At 39.4% G+C, this 23,001-nt stretch overlaps 1 protein-coding gene across 5 annotated transcripts; it reads right to left on the reverse strand.

Annotated features, from left to right (window-relative positions):
• Positions 1 to 54: 54 nt before the first annotated feature.
• Positions 55 to 21,709, reverse strand: LOC133533697 (odorant receptor 13a-like). Of its 5 annotated transcripts, XM_061872729.1 has the most exons (11): positions 21,169 to 21,316; positions 20,914 to 21,069; positions 18,807 to 18,932; positions 17,362 to 17,498; positions 16,573 to 16,712; positions 15,280 to 15,663; positions 13,648 to 13,747; positions 11,354 to 11,449; positions 9,906 to 10,004; positions 8,819 to 8,878; positions 57 to 774 (listed from the first exon to the last, which is right to left on the reverse strand). In XM_061872729.1, the coding sequence occupies exons 3-11, from the start codon at positions 18,865 to 18,867 to the stop codon at positions 730 to 732; spliced, it is 1,122 nt and encodes a 373-aa protein (XP_061728713.1). In that variant the 5' UTR covers positions 18,868 to 18,932; positions 20,914 to 21,069; positions 21,169 to 21,316; the 3' UTR covers positions 57 to 729. The 5 variants fall into 5 exon arrangements, 4 of the variants coding, with proteins under 4 accessions (XP_061728711.1, XP_061728713.1, XP_061728710.1 ...); XM_061872726.1 differs by lacking the exons at positions 20,914 to 21,069; positions 21,169 to 21,316 and adding an exon at positions 21,329 to 21,709; XM_061872728.1 differs by having other exon boundaries at positions 20,914 to 21,316.
• Between the last annotated feature and the right edge of the window lie 1,292 nt (positions 21,710 to 23,001).

A 23,001-nucleotide genomic window follows, 5' to 3' on the forward strand; every position in this document is an offset into this window, starting at 1 on the left:
TACCAGTAATATAAGAGCGTTTTCACTTGATTTTGACATTGGCTGACCCGTATCGGATGTCGGATGACCTATGCTTGGAGAAGAACAGACGCTATATAGAGAATAACTTATGACACCAAACCATTTGTATTTAGCATTACCATTAAAAAAAACATTTATTAAATGTATATTGATATAAAAGGCACTATTTTACATTTCCCTTCTTAAAGGGCGTATCCGAAATCCGATATCCGATCGGACAATGTAAAATCGATTCAAAATTAAACACATGGTCAGTGATTGTTTTTTTTTTTTAACTTTATTATATCAGTACATGAAAGTACAAATGGCTCAGTTAAGAGTCCGCGGCAAGCTTGGCCGAATTTCACCTTCCGATACAAACAAAGTTTCGTTCTCATTTTTAATACTTGTTGGATTGTAATGAAACTGCACATACAATGACATGAGGTATATCTATGCTTGTAATTAGTTTATATAGCTCCAGCTCATAAAATAAACGAATTAGAGCAAAAAGGAATTGTGTATGAAAAACTTAATTGGATGTATTTTTTTAACTGTGGTATCTGAAGCTACATACATAGTGATTATATGCTCTTTGCTACATAAACGAATTACAGGCATAGATATACCTTGTCCTGTTGTAAGTACAAAGTTTCAGAGCAATCTAGAGCGTACCTACTTAAATTAGGTAGGCTGAACCATGAACAAACCCAATAGGTACCTACTTAATTAAGATCTCAGTAACGTGAACAGTGAATATGATGTTTGTAATATCTGGAACAAAATAAACAATAGTATTTATAAAGAGTTTCACAGATTATCGACATATTATCGACTTAAGGGCCAATTACATCCACACTCGCTATCGCCCGATGCCAGGCCCGATGTCGGGCCCGAGAAAGAGCCCGTTTAATATTTGACGTTAAAAAACAATACTTTGTTTCTAATCGCCAATAATGTTCAATGTTTGATATTTTTGCATATTAACCATTTTTGTACATTTCAAATATTGTTAACATTGTGCTGATATTTCGTAAAACGGAAAACAATTATCAGGCTCGGCATCGGGACTGGCTTCGGGCCCGATATCGGGAAGTCTGGATGTAATTGGCCCATTTGTATTTGGCCATAGTGCATCGATCGATCAAAACGCAGCAACGTAAAGGCCTGTGCAGACAGGATGACCAAGCGTCCAACGTACACAATTTCATAGTCCTTCGATTTCATTTTCGCGTCCACACCATTTGATTAAGTTGACAATTTAATCAAACCGTCTGCATGGGCCTTTACGTTGCCGGGTTACTCCAGGTTACTCTACAATAAAGACTTATAATCTAATCTAGATAATCTATACCAAAGATACATTGATTGAGTAAGATGTGTAAAATCTAAGACAATTTTGTGCTCCGAATTTGAGAGGTAAACGAGATAGCGCTGTACAGCTCCATACATTTTGCGGTAACTTTGATTGTCAAAAGTTGACGTTTGACAATTCAGTGACCACAAAACATATGGCGCTGTTTTGGATGTCAAACTAAGGGGCACGTTTTTTTCTTAGACTGTAAAGTCTATTATAAATTTATTATACAATCAATAGGGTTGTTTCCGTCTACAAATCTTAGGGCAGAATTGTATCCCAATAAATTCTTTTGGATTATAAGAACATGTTAAACTACTTTTAGGGGACCTGTAATGACCATATTTTTGTAAATATTTTTTTAAGAAGAAGAAGAAGAATTCGCTTATTGTTTACCGTGTCAAACAAGATGTTAAAATGATACAGAGTCACAACGGCTACCCTTATCGGGTATACAATATTACACAATTATATATATACAGGTCCCTTAAATTTATATTAAGTACATCTAAAATTACACGGACTTAAATAAAAAATAATCCTTTAAATCGTAAAAAACTTGATCTATTAGCCACTGCTTTAGCTGTCGTTTAAATGATTGTCCGCTTAACACCTTAAGACTATTGGGTAAATGGTTATAAACTTTGATGGCCGAGATAATGTACTCTTGCAATAAGTTGCGTTATTAACCCTCGGGAGCAATATATTGTACTGATATTGAGGCCGTAAATTATCACGCCGTGCTGACCAAAAGTTGAAGTAATGTTTATTGGACGAGACAAACGAACACAGTTCAAGGATGTAAAGACCAGTTAAGGTAAGGAATTTGTTATCTATAAAAATATATCTGAGGGATTCTTTGTTGTAGAGGCGGTATATAACGCGTATGCACTTCTTTTGTAGCTTGAATGTTGTTTTAACATTGACAGAATTACCCCAGTAAATAACACCATAATTTAAGAGAGGGTAAACATTTCCATAGTAGGCTTTCTTTACTATGTCTTCTGAGCAAGTACTAGATAAATTAAAACTAGATAAAATTTAAAATATCTTTTGGCACACGTCACGTGACCAAACTCGAAACGTCATTGAAGATTCTGATGACGTCACAACTCTCGGATTGACACTGTTGACAGTTAGGCGATAAACAACAAATGACAAATGTCAGACTTTTTTGTTGATTCTTGCGATAGGAGGAGTAGCGCGTTGAGTGAGTGGTTCGTTTTTAGGTTATTCCCATAAATAAAACAACTTTCCTTATTTACTAATCAGGTGGTGGTATATTTACACAATACAGTAGGTTAATACTGTAGACGTTTGGATGGATGGGAATGAAAAGGAGAAGCCTCCAGATGAGGCCGGTGATAATGACATGAATTGGGAGACAACCTCACGTAAACGCAACTTGAATTTGTCACCGACCCAGCTGGAGCCTTCCCCAAAAAAAATTGTAATCGACCCGATAGAGACTAGCAAGCAGTTGGGCAATACAAATAATACAGTCGAACCTAATAATAGTAATGTGGCAGAGTTTAATAAAAATAATCCAGTTGAGGTAAATGAAAATAATACAGTCGAGTTCAACCCACATTTATACAAACACCCCAGTCTAGACAGCAAATACCGAGAGTACAATGCCGAAGATGATGGACCATTTATAGTTCATGTCTCTAGAGAGTCCGCTCCATCGTCCAATGCCTCTCTGAAACCCATCAATGTAGGCCTTTTGCTTACTCAAGGAAATGTAAACAACATCCAGAAGGAAGGTGGTATTAAGTCGGTAGGTCGCAACAGAGTAGCAGTTACTTTCTCCACAGCAGCTGATGCAAATAGCTTCTTAAAGCACCCATTACTTGACAAAAATAAGTTTACAGCTGATATCCCCTCATACCATGTATCGCGTATGGGAGTTGTTCGTGGAGTTCCTTCGGATTGGACTATGGAGGAATTAGTCAATGGTACGAATCTCAAAGAAGGCAAAGGGAAGATTCTTAAAGCTCGCCGTCTGCAACGGAAGGTGGCAAACAATGATGGCTCCTCATCCTGGGTGCCAACCCAATCAGTTGTAGTTACTTTCGAAGGGCAATCCTTACCGTCGAAAATCTTCGCCTATTACACCTCTCTAGTGGTAGAAGTATATCAACTGCCAGTTATTCAATGCAGGAAGTGCCTTAGGTTTGGTCATATTCAAACACAGTGCCGGTCTGATGCTAGATGTTATAAGTGTGCACAGAAACACCCCGGTGATGGATGCAATGTAGCACCAGAACATGTGACATGTATCTTTTGTACAGGTAGGCATTTTGCTACAGATAAAGTATGCAATGAATATGGTAGACAAAAAGCCATTAAACTTGCCATGTCTGAGCAGAACATCTCATACGCAGAAGCAGCAGCACAGTTTTCAGCAGTTCGCAGACCATATTCAGATATAGCAAGAGTCATGTTTGAGCAGGTTACAGACTCTTCCCGATCTTCCCAGTCCCCATGCCACCCTAATACTTCCATGCCCACTCCTCCGCCCACCACTTCGTATCGTAAGACCGTATACCGAGCACCCCGGACGAGGGTCCCTCTGTCCCCGGGTTATGATAGAGAAGCTCACAACAATATCGTCCGAACCCCCCCACCTCAACTCCCCAATGGTCAAGCTCTGAATGGCTCTTCTTCTTACAATAGAATCACTCCCAATGAAGACCTAATGGAACTCTGTTTGAAATTTTTAACAAACATCATCGCTAAATGGAGCGATTTCCTACCGAACGACGTTGCACCCTTAATGGTTACACTCGCGGAGAGACTTACATTCCACAATGGCCCCCCCGGTCACATTTCTACAATGGAATAGTCGAAGTATCATACCAAAAAAACCTGACCTTATTCAGCTCATCAACGACCACGCCGTGTCTGTTGCGGCTATTTCGGAGACATGGTTGCGTCCCGGCGCTCTTTTTAGAGTCCCGGGCTTCTCATGTCTCCGGGAAGACCGTAGTGACGGACGCGCCGGATGCGCGTTATTGATCAAGCGCTGTTACCCTTTCTTCCAAATTCCGATCCCCCCTCACTCGGATGGGATTAATGCCGTAGCTGCCAAGGTTATGGGCATTAATTTCATCTCTATATATATCCCCCATCCTGAAGAAGTTGATATAGATGAATTACAATCTATTCTCACATCTGTCCCACCTCCTCTTATAATTTTAGGAGACTTTAACTGTCACAATATCTCCTGGGGATCATACCATTCAGATTCGTTTTCGTCAGCCCTGCTGGATCTGTTCGATGACATCAATGTGGGAGTTATTAATGATGGAACTCCCACGCATCGGGTATACCCAGGCCAGAATCCCCAATCAGTTCTCGATTTATCTGTTTGTTCTCCTAGTTTATCTTCTTTATTATCCTGGAGGGTATTACGTCAGTCATTTGGCAGTGACCATTTCCCTATTATTATCACTAAGCCTTCATCTATTCTTCCATCTCCTTCCCCTGAACCGCTGCTGAAACACAAAATACAATCAGCAGACTGGCCCAATTATGCTTTTTATGTAGAGGAAAATATAAAAGAGTGGGACACGAGCGAAATTAGTCAAGACGAAAAATATTTAAAATTTAAAAATGTTTTATTAGAAGCTGCCGATAACTTTATCCCAAAAAAGAGAGCTGTTAAACATAAAATTCCATCACCCCCGTGGTGGAACGCTGACTGCACAGCAGCCGTAAAAAAAAGAAATGCTGCGGAGCAAGCTTTCAATGAGTCAGGAAATTTGGATGACTTTATTCATTTAAAAAAATCTCGGCCCGTACAAAGCGTTTCCTAGCAAAGGCTAAGAAGAAGGGATGGAGGGGGTTTTGCGAGAGCTTATCTCCTAGAACCCCCTCAACACTTATATGGCGAAACGTAAAGAGGTTCAGGGGTTCATTTAATCCAGAGTCTAAGACTACCACGGATTCCCCCTGGCTATCAGAGTTCGCAGATAGACTTGCCCCTCCAACTGTCCCCGAAGCATCCTGCTTGTTACTTCCCCCGTTGCTATGCACCTCCAGCGACTTGGATAAGCCTTTCTCATTCTCAGAGCTTAGTGTAGTGCTTAATGGACTAAGGAATACTACACCTGGAGAGGATGGCATACCATATTGTTTCTTGACCAAGTTAAATACATCATCACAGGAATATCTACTTGGTATCCTAAACCATGCCTTTGACACGGGGGAGATCCCAGGAGACTGGAAGACCCAAGTAATTATTCCAATCCTAAAACCGTCTAAAAACCCAGACGAGGCTAGCTCATATCGGCCGATTGCTCTTTCTGCAACAATGGGAAAGATACTGGAGCACCTGGTTAAAAATAGACTGGAATGGTTTGCAGAAAATAAGGGCATTCTAGCTGACACTCAATTTGGTTTCCGAAAGGGCCGTAGTACAATGGACAGTTTAAACATTTTAGCAACTGATATCCGACTTACCTTTTCAAAAAACGAATATCTGCTAGGATGTTTTCTAGATATCTCTGCGGCTTACGACAATGTCCTTCTTCCGGTGCTCAGGGCAAAAATGCTACATCTGAGCATTCCCGCGAAGATTGTACATATTGTCACCAAGTTGTTTATGGGTAGGTCAATTAAAATTAGGAATGGTAATTCTTATCATCCACCTCGGACTTTGTGGCGGGGTCTCCCGCAAGGATCTGTACTCAGCCCTCTGCTTTACTTACAGTATCTACACCTACGACTTGGAGCAATCTGTCTTATCCTTCTGTAATATCTTGCAGTATGCTGATGATCTGGTCTTATACACCTCAGCAAAGTCAATAGATAAAGCCGCTGCTAGTTTGAACACAGCTCTGGGTTACCTCAAAGATTGGCTTGATGAACATGGTCTTACTCTATCGCCAACAAAGAGTTGTGTAGTCACGTTCAGTCGCAGAAGAATCATGCCTGCTGCAGATGTCCGTTATGGCGGTGTTATGATTCCAAATAAGGAGTCAGTAAAATTCCTAGGTGTCATTTTAGATCACAAAATGTCTGGCATTTCACATCACAAGTACTTATATAATAGGTAAGTGTGAAAAAAATATCAATATTCTGCGAGCATTGTCAGGTGTTTGGTGGGGCTCACATCCATATTGTCAGAAGCTACTCTACAATGCCATCATACGCAGTCATATAGACTATGGGTCATTTTTAATGGAACCTTGCAATAAGGATGGACTAGGTAAATTAGATCTCATACAAGCTAAATGTTTGAGGATCATGCTCGGAGCTATGCGTTCTTCTCCCAAGAACGCCATGCAGGTGGAAGGTGTTGAGCCTCCTTTGTCTCTCCGCAGACAATATCTTGCCGATAGATTTTTAATCAAAGCCAGTTCTTACTACAACCATTTGCTGCTTCCACGTTTGCGGTCACTTGCACTGGAACTCACTGAAAACCAATATTGGACACATAAAACTTCTCCTAAAATAATGATATCTTTTTCAAAATTAATTAATATTTACCCAAGTTTATATACATCCGGCACTAATCCTTTATTTGAAGCGGCATTTGAAACCCTAATATATACCCCTAAAGTTATATTAGACATAGGAATTTTCAAAAATGATCCTGCAGCAAACAACAAATTTAATAAATTTTTAGATAAATGGCAAGATTATTTACCGGTTTATACTGACGCTTCAAAGGTAGATCCTGCAAGATGTGTGGGAGCAGCAGTGTGGATTCCTCGGTACAATATTGTCCTCTCATTTAGGTGTCCTCCTCAAGCGTCGATTTTCACAGGTGAAGCAGTTGCTATTCTTGAAGCTTCCAAATATGCAGAGACCCATAGTATTAAAAAAACTATTATCTTCTCTGATAGTAGAAGCTGCCTACAGGCTATTGTAGGCAACCAATTCAAACTTAGAGCCAAATTTCCTTTGATTTTAGAAATCAAAGCTGTACTGCGTAGGTGTGAATTAAGGGGCCTAAATATTGTTCTCGGATGGGTTCCAAGCCACTGTGGTATTAGCGGCAATGAGATGGCTGATACATGGGCAAAACGAGCTATTGACATTGGATTAATAAAAGAGGATATTTACAGTACAGACCTTCTGAGTGGTTCACTGTCGGATCTATTTAATACATGGCAGGAGCAATGGGATACCTCGAGATTAGTGACAGGTAGACATTATGGCTGTATACAACCTCGTATATCTCGAAAACCGTGGTTCTATCGATTCCGTACGTCTCCGAAATGGGTAATATCCACCATCTGTCGTTTACGTTTGGGCAAAGTATGTACTCCGTTATTTCTGGCTATGATAGGTGTTCGTGCGAACTCATTGTGTGATTGTGGGCTTGATGAGGGCAACTTGGACCACATTTTCTTTGCATGCTCAAAGTGTAGCTACTCACTGTACGATGTATTGCCCGATAATGTTCCACGACCTATATGCTTCAGCTCGCTACTTTGTTACATGGATCCTATTCTAACTTCTATCCTAATTAAATATTTACAAGCAAATAACATTAAACTATAAATAAAGTAATATCTTTTCAGACCTAATTATATATCTTTAATTTTATACATACTCTACATTATACATTTATATGGTTTTCTTCTCTCTCACTTCCTTCATGTTGGCACTATTAACGTTCTGTCATCCGCTTCCCGCTTATTTGCTAACAATTGTATACGTCATGTGTTCGTTTGTGATGTCCATAACAATTATTTGTTTTTTAGGTTCTCCCTACCACATCCTTCCACAAGCTCAAAATATTACCGAACATTCTCCTCTCGTGTGAAAGTCAACACCGACATTGGCGAATTCACCCTGTGCAAATTGGCAGGGAGTAAAAGCCAGAAGAAGAGGAAAAAAAAAATGACAAAATGTCAGTTGACAGTTCGTATCTTCTGCGTGTGAATGTAGTTATGTGTCAAACCGTAAACTGTGACGTCACACAATTTTCAAAGAGCGTTTTGGGCGCGAAAGCATCTGTCAAAATATATTTTGTTAATTTAACATATTTAAAGTCGTTTTTAGTATGAAAGTTGAATTTTAGAGCAACTTTTAGTTTATATAGAACGTAATACAAGCGTTTCAAATTGGAAACAACCCTATTCTCTTTGTCTACACTTAATTGTAGATTCCCTATTTCACCCTAGTTCAGGCCGTTCAGGAGTTCCCTAACTTTTTTGCGACTCTCTTGTAAACGAAGAATACCGCGTAGCTTCTGAATGTAGAGCAAATATAGAGCCAGTGAAGTATGACAATAATATGACAGAATGAGGCGGATTGCAGTCTGGGATATCAAAATAGCCCGATTAGTATGAATGAATGAATGTATGAATGAATGAATGAATGAATGAATGAATTGTTTATTGCATATCACAAACCAGTTATAAAGGTGGTACATATTATGTGGTTAGTTTTAGTGACGTACTGTAAGGACACAGGACACAGTAAAATAAAGGGTATACTCACAGAAACGAAAAGGTCCATATCGAAATAAAACATATTGAAGGCTGTGATCTTCAGTGGGACCTGAAAAAGTGCAATGTATATTTAAAAAGAGTAAAAAATTCAAGAAAAATGGGAGAAAGAAGAGCTAGAGGTAGATCTGTTACAGTGAGACGACAATAATTACGTATATTGCTTTCTCATTCTGGTGGATAGCTGCCTTAGGGCCTCTACTCATCTTGCAAAAAGTGCCATGATATTTTTGATACATTGCGGCTTTATACTTTATTCGTTGAATTTATACTTTTCACCTCAGCAGTTCGAACCAGCCTACTTTCGTCACTTCGGGGAGTGACGAAAGTGCGACTTTCCTCACTCCAGGGAGTGAGACAAGCTTTCGTCATAATGATGATGCCTTTCATTCATGAATGTAAATAAATGTGGGTAACTTAACTTGATGTTGAATTTATTTAATCTTTAATATGTTCTCACTACTGAGGTGAAAAGTTGTATGTGTCACACGAGAGCAAAGTTATTTTACATCTCGTGTTTTTGAGTCTCTCGCTACGCTCACGATTCTAACTTAGAATGTTTTGATTACTCAGGACTCAAAATCAACACTCGCAAGAAAAACTAACTTTCCTCTCTTGTTGCACAAATTACTATTGTCGGCAAACAAGTGAAACGGTAAATCGGTGAAACAAGTTTGTTAGTAGAAAAAGGCGCGAATTTTAGATTTTATATGGGACACCCTTTGCGCCAAATTTTTTTAAATTTGCCGCTTTTTTCTACTGACGGAAATTGCTTGACAGACGATATTTAAAATAGCATGCGATTTGTTGCAAGGTTTGTAGAAGCCTTAAGATGAAGGTGGACGACCGCCCCGAAACCGCCTTTCCTCACAAATGGTGTCCCCATTTTCCTCTCTGGATATTAAAAAATGAGGACCGCTACTCCATACAAAGTATCGCCCCCTTTCCTCTTAACGCACTTGCAGAAATGTAAACTACAGTACCATTCTTAAACCAAACTGACGACCGTGGTCATACTATCTCTTTCACTCTAGCTACGACCATGCAAGTGCGATCGAGAAGTTTTACGTTTACTTTACCTGTGCTCGTGCAATCATGAAGGCGACCATCTTGCGCGCTCGCTCGTCGTTCACGTGCTCCCAACCGCAGCAGTATAGATGTGTGGCGACATCTAGTGCCTGAATGGAGAAATATTACATTAAAATTAAAATTCATAAGGCCGCATTATATTCAGTGCGTAGAATAGGCAAAAAAACAACAGACTATAAAAATATTCTTAAACCTCTGCGTTAAACTAACCATAGAGATGTCGATTCTTAATTCTAGAACACCGTGTTAAATGAGCTAGAGGAGCACACCCACTAAAGAGGGCTAACGCGGTTAATTTCGCCGCTAGGGGCGCTAGTGTAGACTGTAGACGGAGTTCTTTCAGAATGTCAAATGCATAGTATTTTTGGGTACTTTTTTTATCGCGATTTTTCACTCCCAATTCATAATTGTGGAAAATCTTTTTTCTATCTTTGGTAATTCATGGTAAACATTCGATATAGTTCAAATTTTTCAATATAATCAAATGTTAGTGGTTTAAAAAAGTCCCAACCAAAATGTATGCAAAATAAACAGGTTTAAAAGCGGCAAATTAAGACGTTAAAATACTTTTTGTGTATATCAGAACGTATTGTCTGCCAAGCCATTTCCGTCAGTAGAAAAAAAAACAAAATTAAAAAAATGTAGGCGCGAAGAGTTATCATGCCATAGAAAATTTTTATTTATTATTTATTTATTTATTTAATCATTATTGCACAGTACATGAAGGTTCAAATGTCGGACTTAATGCCTTAAGGCATTCTCTACCAGTCAACCACTGGATAAAACCAGAAAGATTAAGTAGGTGGTAGTAATTTCGCTCCTTTTTCTACTGACAAAGTTGTGTGATAGGCTATTTTTTTTTACCCACGACAGAACGGAGACGGTATATGCGTTTGGGGTGAGAGGATGTTTGTGCAAACCAATGTTGCCATTTTTCTTAAAAACTACTAGTCCGCTTATGATGCGGTTTTCAGTGATCGGTTCGGGTTTGATTGTTGCATGTTCTTAGATAGATGTTACGGTGACAACTCACCAGAGGGCGCTACAGTAAACATTTATTTTTGCATCCTTTTTCAACTAGGTTTTAACCATCGTGGGTTTTTCAAAATCTTTAATTTTGTTTTTGTTATAATATGCTTAGATGCAGAATTTTGAGAGCTGTTTCTCTGGATCACCATCTAAAGTGGCGCCAACTGGTGAGCACACAAACGGTAGCCCTCATTGAGTTTTAAATTTGGAATTGAATTTTCGAAGTCTTTGCTGACCCGATATCGATATGGCCTTACTCGCTTGGTACAAACAGATTGAAACTATTCATAAGTACTTATTGCTAGGCTTTTTTTTTAATAAATATGTAATATTTTGAATCTTGAATCATTTATTTAACTTTGAACTTACACTAATTATAAAAAACTATATTAATTATAATTCCACCTACGGTAACTTGTAACTTGGCCGCATATCGGCATGGCAGATAGATGTGCGCGATGGTGCCTAAAATGAATATTATGTATTTGGGATCAATTCCATACCCCTGCAAAATTAAATCATTAAACATAATTTATTTATAAAGGTAAAGATAGTTTATTATAAAGATAGTAAATGGAGTATCATTTATTTATAAAGATAGGGGATAAAGACGACCGGTTTGGCCTAGTGGGTAGTGAGTTAGTGACCCTGCCTACGAAGCTGATGGTCCCGGGTTCAAATCCTGGTAAGGGCATTTATTCGTGTGATGAGCATGGATATTTGTTCCTGAGTCATGGGTGTTTTCTATGTATTTAAGTAATTATAAATATTTATATATTATATATATCGTTGTCTAGGTACCCTCAACACAAGCCTTATTGAGCTTACTGTGGGACTTAGTCAATTTGTGTAATAATGTCCTATAATATTTATTTATTTATTTATAAAGATTATTTTCCAAGTAAGCATATGTTAAAAATCATGGAACATTCAAGAGAAAAATTTGATTATTTTTTATATTTCACCGACATCTGTAAAATTCCTACCGCTTTATGCTTTAAAAGTTGAATGTCCAATTCATCCTTTATGTGTTCTATGTATTTAATGAAAGCTACTGCAATTGGTTTTAATATTATTAACCAATTAAAACTATGGCTTTTTGCTCCAGTCATGGGATGTATGGCGTCATTAATTTTCAAACTAACAAATATCAATGAAACGTTAAACTTAAGCAGCTCTGTGGCTCTTGTTTATGGTAAAATGTTGCCAGCGTTTAAAAACTGATGGTAAATACAAGTATTAAGTTTACAGGATATGTCTATACCATCCCATTACTGGTGCCTATTCCATTATAGAGGTGTTTACTACATCACAATGCGCTTATGAACGTCTAATAATAATAAAGCTTCGACGACTCTAACCCTACACCCCTGACCCGATACATGATTAACCCCAACTTATCAGTAGAAAAAGGCGGCAATTTGAAAAACGTAGGCGCAAACGGTTGATCTCCCATATAAATTTTGAATTTAGCGCCTTTTTCTACTGACAAGTTGTTGCTTTGTGGCTTACCGTGGGACTTAGTCAATTTTGATCATCGCGCCTTTTTCTACTGACAAGTTGGGGCTGACAAGGTATATTTAAACTTCATTGCACGGTAAAATAGCAAACGTACAGGCACAAAAGGCACAGGCCGCGTAGCCAACGTGCATATCGTTCACGCTCCGTGGCGAACGAAACGCAACTGTCACAGTCGCACTAATATGGAAGAGTGATAGAGAGAGATAGCTACGATACGCTACGGAGAGTGAAAGATTGTAACGTTGGCTACGCGGCCAGGACATTCTCTACCAGTCATCCTTTAGGCCAAACAGAAGTATAGTTATTGGGGCGACACTCCTCGTTTCGGGCATTCCCGGCTCCGTTCGGCTCAGGTTTGCTCCGAATAATTATTAGGGTTGACACAACTTGACGTCCCTTTGCTTCACTTGCTTGCACAACCACAGATAAGATAATGACTTGTATCAAATTATTGTATGATTTAGAATTTAAGACAAAATTAACGAGATGGCTTCAGGAACATTGTTTCTACTCTGTTAAGGAGTATCTGGACTTGTAAATAATTTTAATGCTGTCGATACTTATTCCTAAAATTTGCATGCCAAATGGCTGAATATTGTTACTCACTATTTATAAGGACACCTTTGTACGTACATATTCTTGCGAATAAATTATTCTATTCTATTCTATTCTTGAATATTGACAACCCTAAATAGCCGAAAGGGATAGTGACATACATTAGAACAGGACAGCATGATCCGTCTCTGAATCACAGAATAAATAATAGTACTATCGTACAGAAATGATACTTCCTACAAAACCGAAGTTTGACAGCGATTCAGGGACGAATTATGCTGTCCCTTTCTAATGTATTGCACTATCCCCTTCGGCCATTCAGGGTTGTCAAAAATCTAGTCATTATCTTATATGTGGTCGTGCACGTATAGGGACGTCAAGTTGTGCCAACCCTAATAATTGCCGAACGGAGCCGGGAAAAGCCGAAAGGAGGAGTGTCGCCCCACTGCCTGAATCGCTGTTAAACTTCGGTTTTGTGTGATTTCTGTACGGTAGCACTTTTATTTAACTATTCTGTGGTATAGTTGGTGCGGGATATGTATAGAACACTAATAATAGTAACTAGATTTAGAATAAAGATTGTGGAGTTTTATCATTGAACCGTCGATTATAAAATATATCCCTTACCTCAATAATTTGGTACATGCAGTTGCATATCTGACACATTGTTGCTATGACGATTAAACCAAGCCAAAAGTTGAATGTTTCTTGTATTAGTTCCACCATACTGTACACAAATAAAATAATATATCCTGAAAACTAAACACTTAAAAGAGTGTTAATATTTTTCCTTTTTTATGCCACACTACAATCTACAAATTGTATAGGGACCGTGCGCGTTGGAGGGTCTGCCATCTTGTGGCCTGAATCAGAACCATAAACATGTACATTTACACGTCACGTGTTTTCTTGTGCATAGTAGGTTCTGCCATCTTGTGGGCTACATCGGAACAATAAACATCACATTTACGCCTCGCGCCAAAAATATGACGGCTCCTGTGCTGCCTCCTACAGTTCATGCACGCTCCCTATATGCAGATGTCACTCACAACAAAGAGAATTAAAACGACCAAGAGTGAGAGACGATTTTCCGCTAATATTATAACCAGAGTAACCAGAACTCTATTTTCAATTCCTACGTTTACTCTGATTATAATATTAGTTGAAAATCGTTGAGCATTAGACTTTTTGTTTGCCGCGACATCTATTGTCGAGTAGCAGTACTGAGAGTTCCGCTACTTGACGCTAAATGTAGACTACGAAAATAATAGTATTTTTGGTAACAAAACCGTTGTATGGAGTGAACACTATGGTACGCGATTTAGGAGTACTGTTTGACTCAGATATCACGTTTCGCGAACATGTACAGACCGTGGCTAAAACTGCGTATAAAAGACTGGGTTTCGTTCTGCGTAATTCGGCGCCTCTGACTGTGGAAGCCACATGCGTGTTGTATGCGGCACTCGTACGCAGCATACTCGAAACGAATGCAGTGGTGTGGAGTCCGCATGAAAGTAAATATATACTTATGTTGGAGCAAGTTCAGAAGTCATATCTCAGGGCGTTATACAAAAAGATACACGCCTATTATCCGTACATGTACCCTACTCTATTTCTGCAGGGACATCTAGGGTACGACTCGCTCCAGTTACGTAGGTTGCTCTCTTTAGCAAAATTCTCAATCGGTGTGATTAGAAACACAATTGATAGCGTAGCCCTTGTCGAGGCCTTCATGCGATTATTTGTTCCTAACCAGTACACTCGCGCGCGGCGTCACCCGCTGTTAGCGGAACGCGTCGCTCGCACGCGGGCGCACGCCCAGGCGCCGGTCGCGCGCGCGCACGCTCTACTCAACTCCGTGCTTGAGGCACACCCGGAGTGTGACTTGTTTGTGAGTGCAATCGGACGACTGATGACTGAGTGTAAGAGAGTGATAGAGCGAGAGATGCCTGTAAGTAGTATTATATAATGTGATTATGTAGATACTTTTGTACTCAATTACTGTCTCCCAATTTGTGCCGCTGTGGCTTTAGCTGTTAAGGTGCAATTGTAAACTGATTAAATAAATAAACAAACAAATAAACAAATAAACACTCTTGGTCTTCTTAATTCTCTTTGCCAACGTGGGACTCGAATCCACATTTTTGGATTACCGGGCCAACGCGTGCGGAATTGGTAACGCGTGTTTTGTATCGTATAGTATAGTACATAACATATGGCAGAACATATTAAAGTATATTGCTTTCAAACAAGCCTTACCTAAAAAAGTCATTCTGCTCCGATATTACTTCCTTCATCCTTCTCTGCCGACTATCTCTATCCTCCTCTAACATAGCATCCTCCATTATTTTACAAGCCAACTCCAACTTCATACAAGCATGGTTAATAGTTACACCGAAAAACGCATCAAATCCTATAAAACTGATAATATACCACAGCGAACAGTACGCCATATAGCCAAACATTATTTCAAAATATGGGGATGCAAATCTGTCTTCTGGGGGTGAAAATGGTTTTTCTAGATCATGGATCATGTATTTGACGGGTTCCTCTTTGAAGACGAAATTGTAGAAGTTGAGTACGACAGCGGTGAGTGGAAACGTGAGGACGGTAACGGCGACTGTTATGGCCCAGCATTTTTCGCTATAATAAAGAAAACTATTTTAGGATTCTGTCCGTGACTGAATTAGAAAGAAATTTATATGACACTGATAATATTTGACGACCGGTCTGGCCTCGTGGGTAGTGACCCTGCCTATGAAGCCGATGGTCCCGGGTTCAAATCCTGGTAAGGTCATTTATTCGTGTGATGAGCATGGATATTTGTTCCTGAGTCATGGGTTTTTTCTATGTATTTAAGTATTTATAAATATTTATATATTATATATATCGTCGTCTAAGTACCCTCAACACAAGCCTTATTGAGCTTACTGTGGGACTTAGTGAATTTGTGTATTAATAATGTCCTATAATATTATTAATATTAAAATATAAAAAAAGGAAATTCTGCATTTGTGTGGACAGGGTGTCATATGAATATGAACTATGGATTACTATGGATCTCCAAGAAAAACGCAAGAGCGAGATAGACGGAGGAGCCCAAACTTAAACGTTGACAAACATGTAAAGTATAGGTACACTTTATCATATAGGTACAATATAAATAGAACATCGGTTTTTTTTAACATCTTTACAGCGACATCAGAAGTAAAACGAGCGATGTTACGTTCGCATTTCAATGTTTGCAACGGGACACACTGGGGCGTGTGTCTTGCAAGTTGGCCGTGTCGGAGTCCAGAATTTTTGGAAATTAAAACCCGACCAGAAATATATGATCATTGTCAAGAGGGCGCTGTTATTCTCATGTATAGGGTGACAGTTCAATTTTGTATGAAAAAAAATAGTCCCAATGAAATTCCGCAATATGGCGCGTGATCATATATTACTGGTCAGGCTTTATTTATCGATCAATTTCTGTTAATAAGCTGTAACTTTTAAAACTGCTTACTTATTAGAGTTATTAAGGTTTTGAGCCTGAAAGCTATTATTTACCTGTAGTATTGTGTGTTCTGTATGTGACGACGAGCGATTTCTTTATGCGATTCGGAAAGTATATTATACCGTGCGTGATCTGCATCTATCTTTCTGATGATACGCCACGCCTCATCCCGTGTGTAATAGAATAGCATCATCTGTGAAAAACAGTTTTAAGGGGCGTGAAACTTTAGAGCCATCCCACACTAGCGTCTTTTAAGCGTCGGCGTCTAGCGCTATGGAATGACGATCTGACGAATGCTCGACTCCAAAGTCTGGAGCATCGTCGCAAGGTTGCCAGCCTAACGATCTTTTACAGGATACATTTCGGAGAGTGTGCCGAGGAACTGCACAACCTTATTCCTCCGTCCCCATTTGACCATCGGACTACCAGACAATCGGCACTCCGGCATCGCTTCATGGTAGGTATTCCACAAATACGCACGAAGCGTTTTGCTTCAACATTTCTTATGCGAACTGCCAAGGAGTGCAATGCCCTGCCCGAGTCTGTGTTTCCGCATGAGTACAATCTGGGTCCTTCAAGACTAGGGTAAATAGGTATCTCATAGGTAAGCGTGCTCCACCGTAGACCGCATCATCACTTACCATCAGGTGAGATCGTGGTCAAACGCCTGCCTATCGTTATATATAAAAAAAAAAAAAAACTAAAATAGGGACTGCTAGACACAAGGCCTTTTTGTTGAGTTGAAAGATTAATGGTGTTTGCTTTTTGAGACAGATTCTTGACTTAAGTTAGCAAGAGGCTAGCCTCTTTTAGCGTGTGATACCCAAAATTCGTCGTATTACCTTAAAAATCGCTGCAAGACATGGCCCCAACACGGTGATATGTCTGACGATGTTGATGATGTCCCCTCGCTGCCAGCTATGCCATACGTCAAGAAGAGCGATGAGAGCCGCCGGTGAAATTGATATCAGTACTAGAGCTGCGGAAAATTAAATGCCAAATTAAAGCTTGTTGTCTACTTCGTACCGACTGATATGTCGCATCCTGGTCATAATTACGGATCGTCAATTGACTCAAATGGTCATGAGTCCGTACTCATGACTCGTCGGAAGTTGCTGCGGAGCGTAAGCGCCATCTGTGGCGCTCTAGGAGAAGGGGGCACTAGACTAGCGAGAGCACAGGGCTATAACCGCGAAAATCGAAGTTCGTCAATTGCGGGCATTTTTCTATGTCACTCTAATTACGTCTTAATCGGATTAAAAGAGAAAAATCCCCGCAAGTCGCGAATTTCGGTTTTCGCGGTAGGCACCCAGAACTAGATGACAAGCGTTAGCGTTTGATAGGTCTGTGATGTGATGCATCCACCGTGTGCGTGGCGCCAGTGTAGAAATGCCTTTAACTCTTACAAACTTAAGGCCAATCCAGACGGGAACAATTGTTCGCCAATCTGATTAAATTGCCTGTTCAAATCAGGTCGTTCCACATGAACCGGAACTCTATTTTCAACTCCTACGCTTACTCTGGTTAAAATATTAGCTGAAAATCGTTGAGCATTAGACTTTTTGTTTACCGCGACATCTATTGTCGAGTAGCAGTACTGAGAGTTCCGCTACTTGACGCTAGATGTAGATTACGAAAATAATAGTATTTTTAGTAACAAAACCGTTGTATGGAGTGAGCACTCTTGGTCTTCTTAATTCTCTTTGGCTATGCTTACTTATTTCTCGTTTTTATACCACGACGGTGGCAAACAAGCATACGGCCCGCCTGATGGTAAGCAGTCACCGCAGCCTATAGACTCCTGCCACTCCAGAGGTGTTACATGCGCGTTGCCGACCCTTTAAAAACCTGTAAACTCCTTTTTTGGAGAACCCCATACTGTAGACCCTCGGGAAAACTTCGGAAGGGAGCTCATTCCACAGCCGGAGCGTCCGTGGGAGGAAATTCCTCTTGAACCGCACAGTACGCGACCATTTAGGTTCTAAGGTGTGAGGATGAACACCCTGCCGACGGCGAGCGGTGCGGTGATAGAAATAAGTGGCCGTTGGCATCATGTCAAACAATTCCTCAGAGCACAGCCCATTGTACAAGCGGTATAACACACACAAGGAGGCAGTCTCTCCTTAGACTTAAGGTTCAATACCGCTTGTGAGTTTGGGATCGTCAACGATTCGCACAGCGTGCCTTTGGACTGAGTCAAAGGGTCCAAGCTGGCAATGCAGGTGCTCCTGCCCAAAGGTGTCTATGAATAAGTACTTCATAAGTAGTAAAAAGTAGAAAGCTTTACCAATTCCAAGTAGCCTGCACACGGCGGTCTCCGGGGTGGGGTACAGCATACCCACTATCATGTTAAACGTGATAATTTTGTACGTTTCGCGAAACGGCTTGAATTCCACGTCTTCGAATACTGGAGCTGTAAGTATGTAATCATTATTAGTACATTTATGTGATTTACGAATATTATGCTAGTATCTGCACTTATATCCCTAGCTTATATTATAGATAAACCTAATTCACTAGCCCTAACTGGCATCCTAAATAGGATCCTTAAAATAATGATTCCAGTTAGAGCGGGCTCTTATTAAAAGCAGTTACACCTTTACGATTTAAGGCTTCAATCGCACGAGAAAGTCGGACTCGCCCATCGAGGGTTTCGTACTTTTTAGTATCATCATCATCTGTGAAAATTTCAACTGTCTAGCTATCACGGTTCATGAGATACAGCCTGGTGACAGACGGACGGACAGCGGAGTCTTAGTAATAGGGTCCCGTTTTACCCTTTGGGTACGGAACCCTAAAAAGCGTTGGGTTAAAAGTGTTAAAACGTGACGTTAGAAGTTCCGTACGCTAAATTCAATTTAACGGCTCGATAAAAAAAACGCCACCGCCATCGTGTGATATACATACATGGGTATCCATTTGTATCATTTAAACGCTTTTTTAATGCGTGTTTTAAAAGCTTTTAGTGAAAATGAGGCCAAAGATTCTTAATTATATAAAAGGTGACATGTAAAATTGTAATTTTATTAATAAATGATTGAATTGATGTGTTAAGCGCTTTACGTATGGAGTGTGGAGTTAAAAGGAGTGAAAAATATTATGGTAGAACTGTTGCAAAAGTGTCCAGCTGTCAGCTATAATAATAATAAATAAAATAATTATGTTTATATGTATTTTGTATTATTTTGTAAGTGTTTTTATATTTTACTTTTATATTCATATTATAAATGACCTAGCCTAAGATCAAAAATAAATAAAGGGAATAATTAAATAATAACATTATTACACAAATTGACTAAGTCCCACAGTCAGCTCAATATTCTCAATAAGGCTTGTGTTGAGGGTACTTAGACAAAGATATATAATATATAAATACTTAAATACATAGAAAACACCCATGACTCAGAAATAAAGTATCATGCTCATCACACAAATAGGTAAATACCCTTGCCAGGATTTGAACCCGGGACCATCAGCTTCGTAGGCAGGGTCACTTCCCACTAGGCCAAACCGGTCGTCAAAAATAATAATAATAGTTCCAAATCTCTCCAAAGTAGCGCTAGAGTAGCTAGGGACCTAAGCGTTATTGACCGAGTGAAGGGCGCTGTCTATGATTTGTTTTTTTTTTCAAGTATTCTAGGTATCCTAGCGCACCTAATTTAAGGTTTTTTGATGACACTTTTTGGTACATGGAGATACCATTCCTTACCTCCTCCTTCCTTTACTTACACACCGTGTTTTTATTGATTTCCTTTAACTCCGGGGTATGGGTAAGTACGTTTAAGGAAACTAAATGGCATAGTTTATTTTTTTTTTCTTAAAAAGTAATTAAATGCTGCATATAGCGTTGTGATAATACGGGCATTCTATTGAATTAAACCAAACAATTGAAAACTATGACATCAATGTCATTTCGAACATCAATCGTCCGAGATAGTATTTACGTTTAGTAGCAAATGTACACGCTCGTACTAAACACTTATTAATATGCAAACAGGTCCTAAGGTGCTTAGCTATTATGCTGAGTCAGCGCCTTTTCTGTGCCACGACACATGGCGTATTAATTAACTAAAAAATGTTTTTATTAAATTAAGTTTGCATGTTATTATTTTACACTTTTCTTTTTTGTTTGTTTTGATGCTAATGCCATGTATGTTGTGGGTATGAATAAAGAATGTATCTATCTATCTATCTATCTAAGGTAAGTGTATGTACGCTTGTAAGGACCTTATAAGATAAAAATAAATTATTGATTATCTCCGAAATGGAGTTAATATAATAAGAATACCGGTGTCTTTAAGAAAGTTACTTAATTTAAGCTTAAGAAATCACCCTTGAAACTAACGGAAATAAAAAAACACAGTGTATATAGCTTTACGGCTTTAGTGACGCACGATATACGGGGCTGGCGGGACTCTGCGCTCTGCGAATGTGGTGAAGAGGTTCAAACCATCGAGCATATTATACAGCGCTGCCCTTTGCACTCTTTTCCAGGCCCCCCGAAAGATCTGTTTAAATTAACACCAGACGCAATCTCGTGGCTTGAGACCCTGAATGTAGATTTATAATTATTTTATTTAGCTATATATTTTTGAAATGTTTATGTTTATACGCCATACGATTAAATAAATAAATAAATAAATTCTTACATCGAAATGTCCAAAATCTTCTCGCTAGTTTGTCCAGAAGATAGGAGCGGGACGATTTTTCCTAAGACGGAATATCCTAGTATGGGGGTTGAAGTTGTCAGCCAAACGCCAATGAAAAAACCTGTTGAATAAAAAAAAAAAGTTAAAAAATAATACTTACCCAATACAGCTGAACTATCACTTGTCCTAAACGTCTTCGTTGCATCCATTTTTATTTCCGATTGAGTTTCATGACACAATTGTACGAAGGTACGACAAATCTTATGAAGTAGGGTTGTGCATTAATAAACATCGCCTTCGGCAATAGGGTTGTTTCCATCTACAAATCTTAGGGCAGAATTGTATCCCAATAAATTCTTTTGGATTACAAGAACATGTTAAACTACTTTTAGGGGACCTGTAATGACCATATTTTTGTAAATATTGAATTTAAAATATCTTTTGGCACACGTCACGTGACCGAACTCGAAACGTCTTTGAAGATTCTGATGACGTCACAACTCTCGGATTGACACTGTTGACAGTTAGTCGATAAACAACAACTGACAAATGTCAGTTGACAGTTCTATCTTCTACGTGTGTATGTAGTTATGTGTCAAACCGTAAACTGGGACGTCACACAATTTTCAAAGAGCGTTTTGGGCGCGAAAGCATCTGTCAAAATATATTTTGTTAATTTAACATATTTAAAGCCGTTTTTAGTATAAAAGTTGAATTTTAGGGCAACTTTTAGTTAATATAGAACGTAATACTAGCGTTTAAAAAAATTGAAAACAACCCTATTCTTGTTTAGGTACTAGCTTTTGTTCGCGACTTTATTTCCTTCCCATTTTACCTCTAGGTACACGATTATTTCAGAAATAATCCGGACAGATACAGTGACGTAGCCTTGGCGGGGCCCCGTATAAGAAATTCTTTGGGGGCCCTTAGGAAGGGTAAAGATTTCTCACAAATACGCACATTGGGGGCCCCCGTGGCCCGAGGCACCCGTATAATTGATACGGCAGATACGGCGGTAGCTACGCCTCTGGACAGATACGACCCAAAACAACACAAGATTTGACCCACAGTAACTAACAGGGCGAGTTAAATAAAAACTTGTAAAAAGTAACAGACAGAAAAAGTTACTTTCGTTAGAAGCACGTATTAATTTGACGATGATAGGAGGCATTACAATTGTGTCATTCACGAAGACGCACGCCTTGACTCATAATGTTATGTAATTAAAGATTAGATTTGACAAATGTGCGCGTCATTGTGGATGCCACGAACTTTACCAGCTGCATATGACACGGCGATGAAAAGGTTACTTATAATTTGTAAGATTGAAGAGGGTTAAGGGATATATCAAAATGTCAAGCTTACATGTCAGGAATGCGTGAAATAACACATGTTGACAATTACTAGAATCTATTTAAGAGGAAAAGGGATTATCGCTTCTGCATACAAACGTAGTACCCATTTTCCTCTATATATCAACATAATATGCTTTACTATTATTTTGGACCCGGGTATGTCCTTAACAGGGCCGGATTTAGGGGAGGGCAACCGGGGCTACTGCCCCGGGCCTCCACAAAAGAGGGGCCCCCACAATAGAGAATTCGGAAAATTTACCATTTTATTTGGAAAAAATTTGGGGCCAGGGGGCCTCCACTCCTTTATTGCCCGAGGCCTCCAGACCTCTAAATCCGGCATTGGTCCTTAAACTACGTCCAAAAGAGAGGTATGGGCATTGTGAATGTCATCTCGCTTTGTATGGTAGGGCACAGCACAGCGGATGTCATTCCAGATCTAGAGCAGAGCCCAACTGGGGAAGTATCTCCACCTTACAGA

Source organism: Cydia pomonella, unplaced genomic scaffold (genome assembly GCF_033807575.1).
Source record: "Cydia pomonella isolate Wapato2018A unplaced genomic scaffold, ilCydPomo1 PGA_scaffold_199, whole genome shotgun sequence".
Classification (NCBI taxonomy): domain Eukaryota; kingdom Metazoa; phylum Arthropoda; class Insecta; order Lepidoptera; family Tortricidae; genus Cydia; species Cydia pomonella.

Coding starts and splice junctions, on each gene's coding strand:
- LOC133533697 (XM_061872726.1), bottom strand. CDS start 21,377: ATGGATGCAACGAAGACGTTTAGGACAAGTGATAGTTCAGCTGTATTG. Junction 16,713..17,361: donor GTCTTGCAGCGATTTTTAAG/GTAATACGACGA, acceptor TGTTTTTCACAG/ATGATGCTATTCTATTACAC. Junction 10,005..11,353: donor CGGCCAAGTTACAAGTTACC/GTAGGTGGAATT, acceptor TTCTCCATTCAG/GCACTAGATGTCGCCACACA.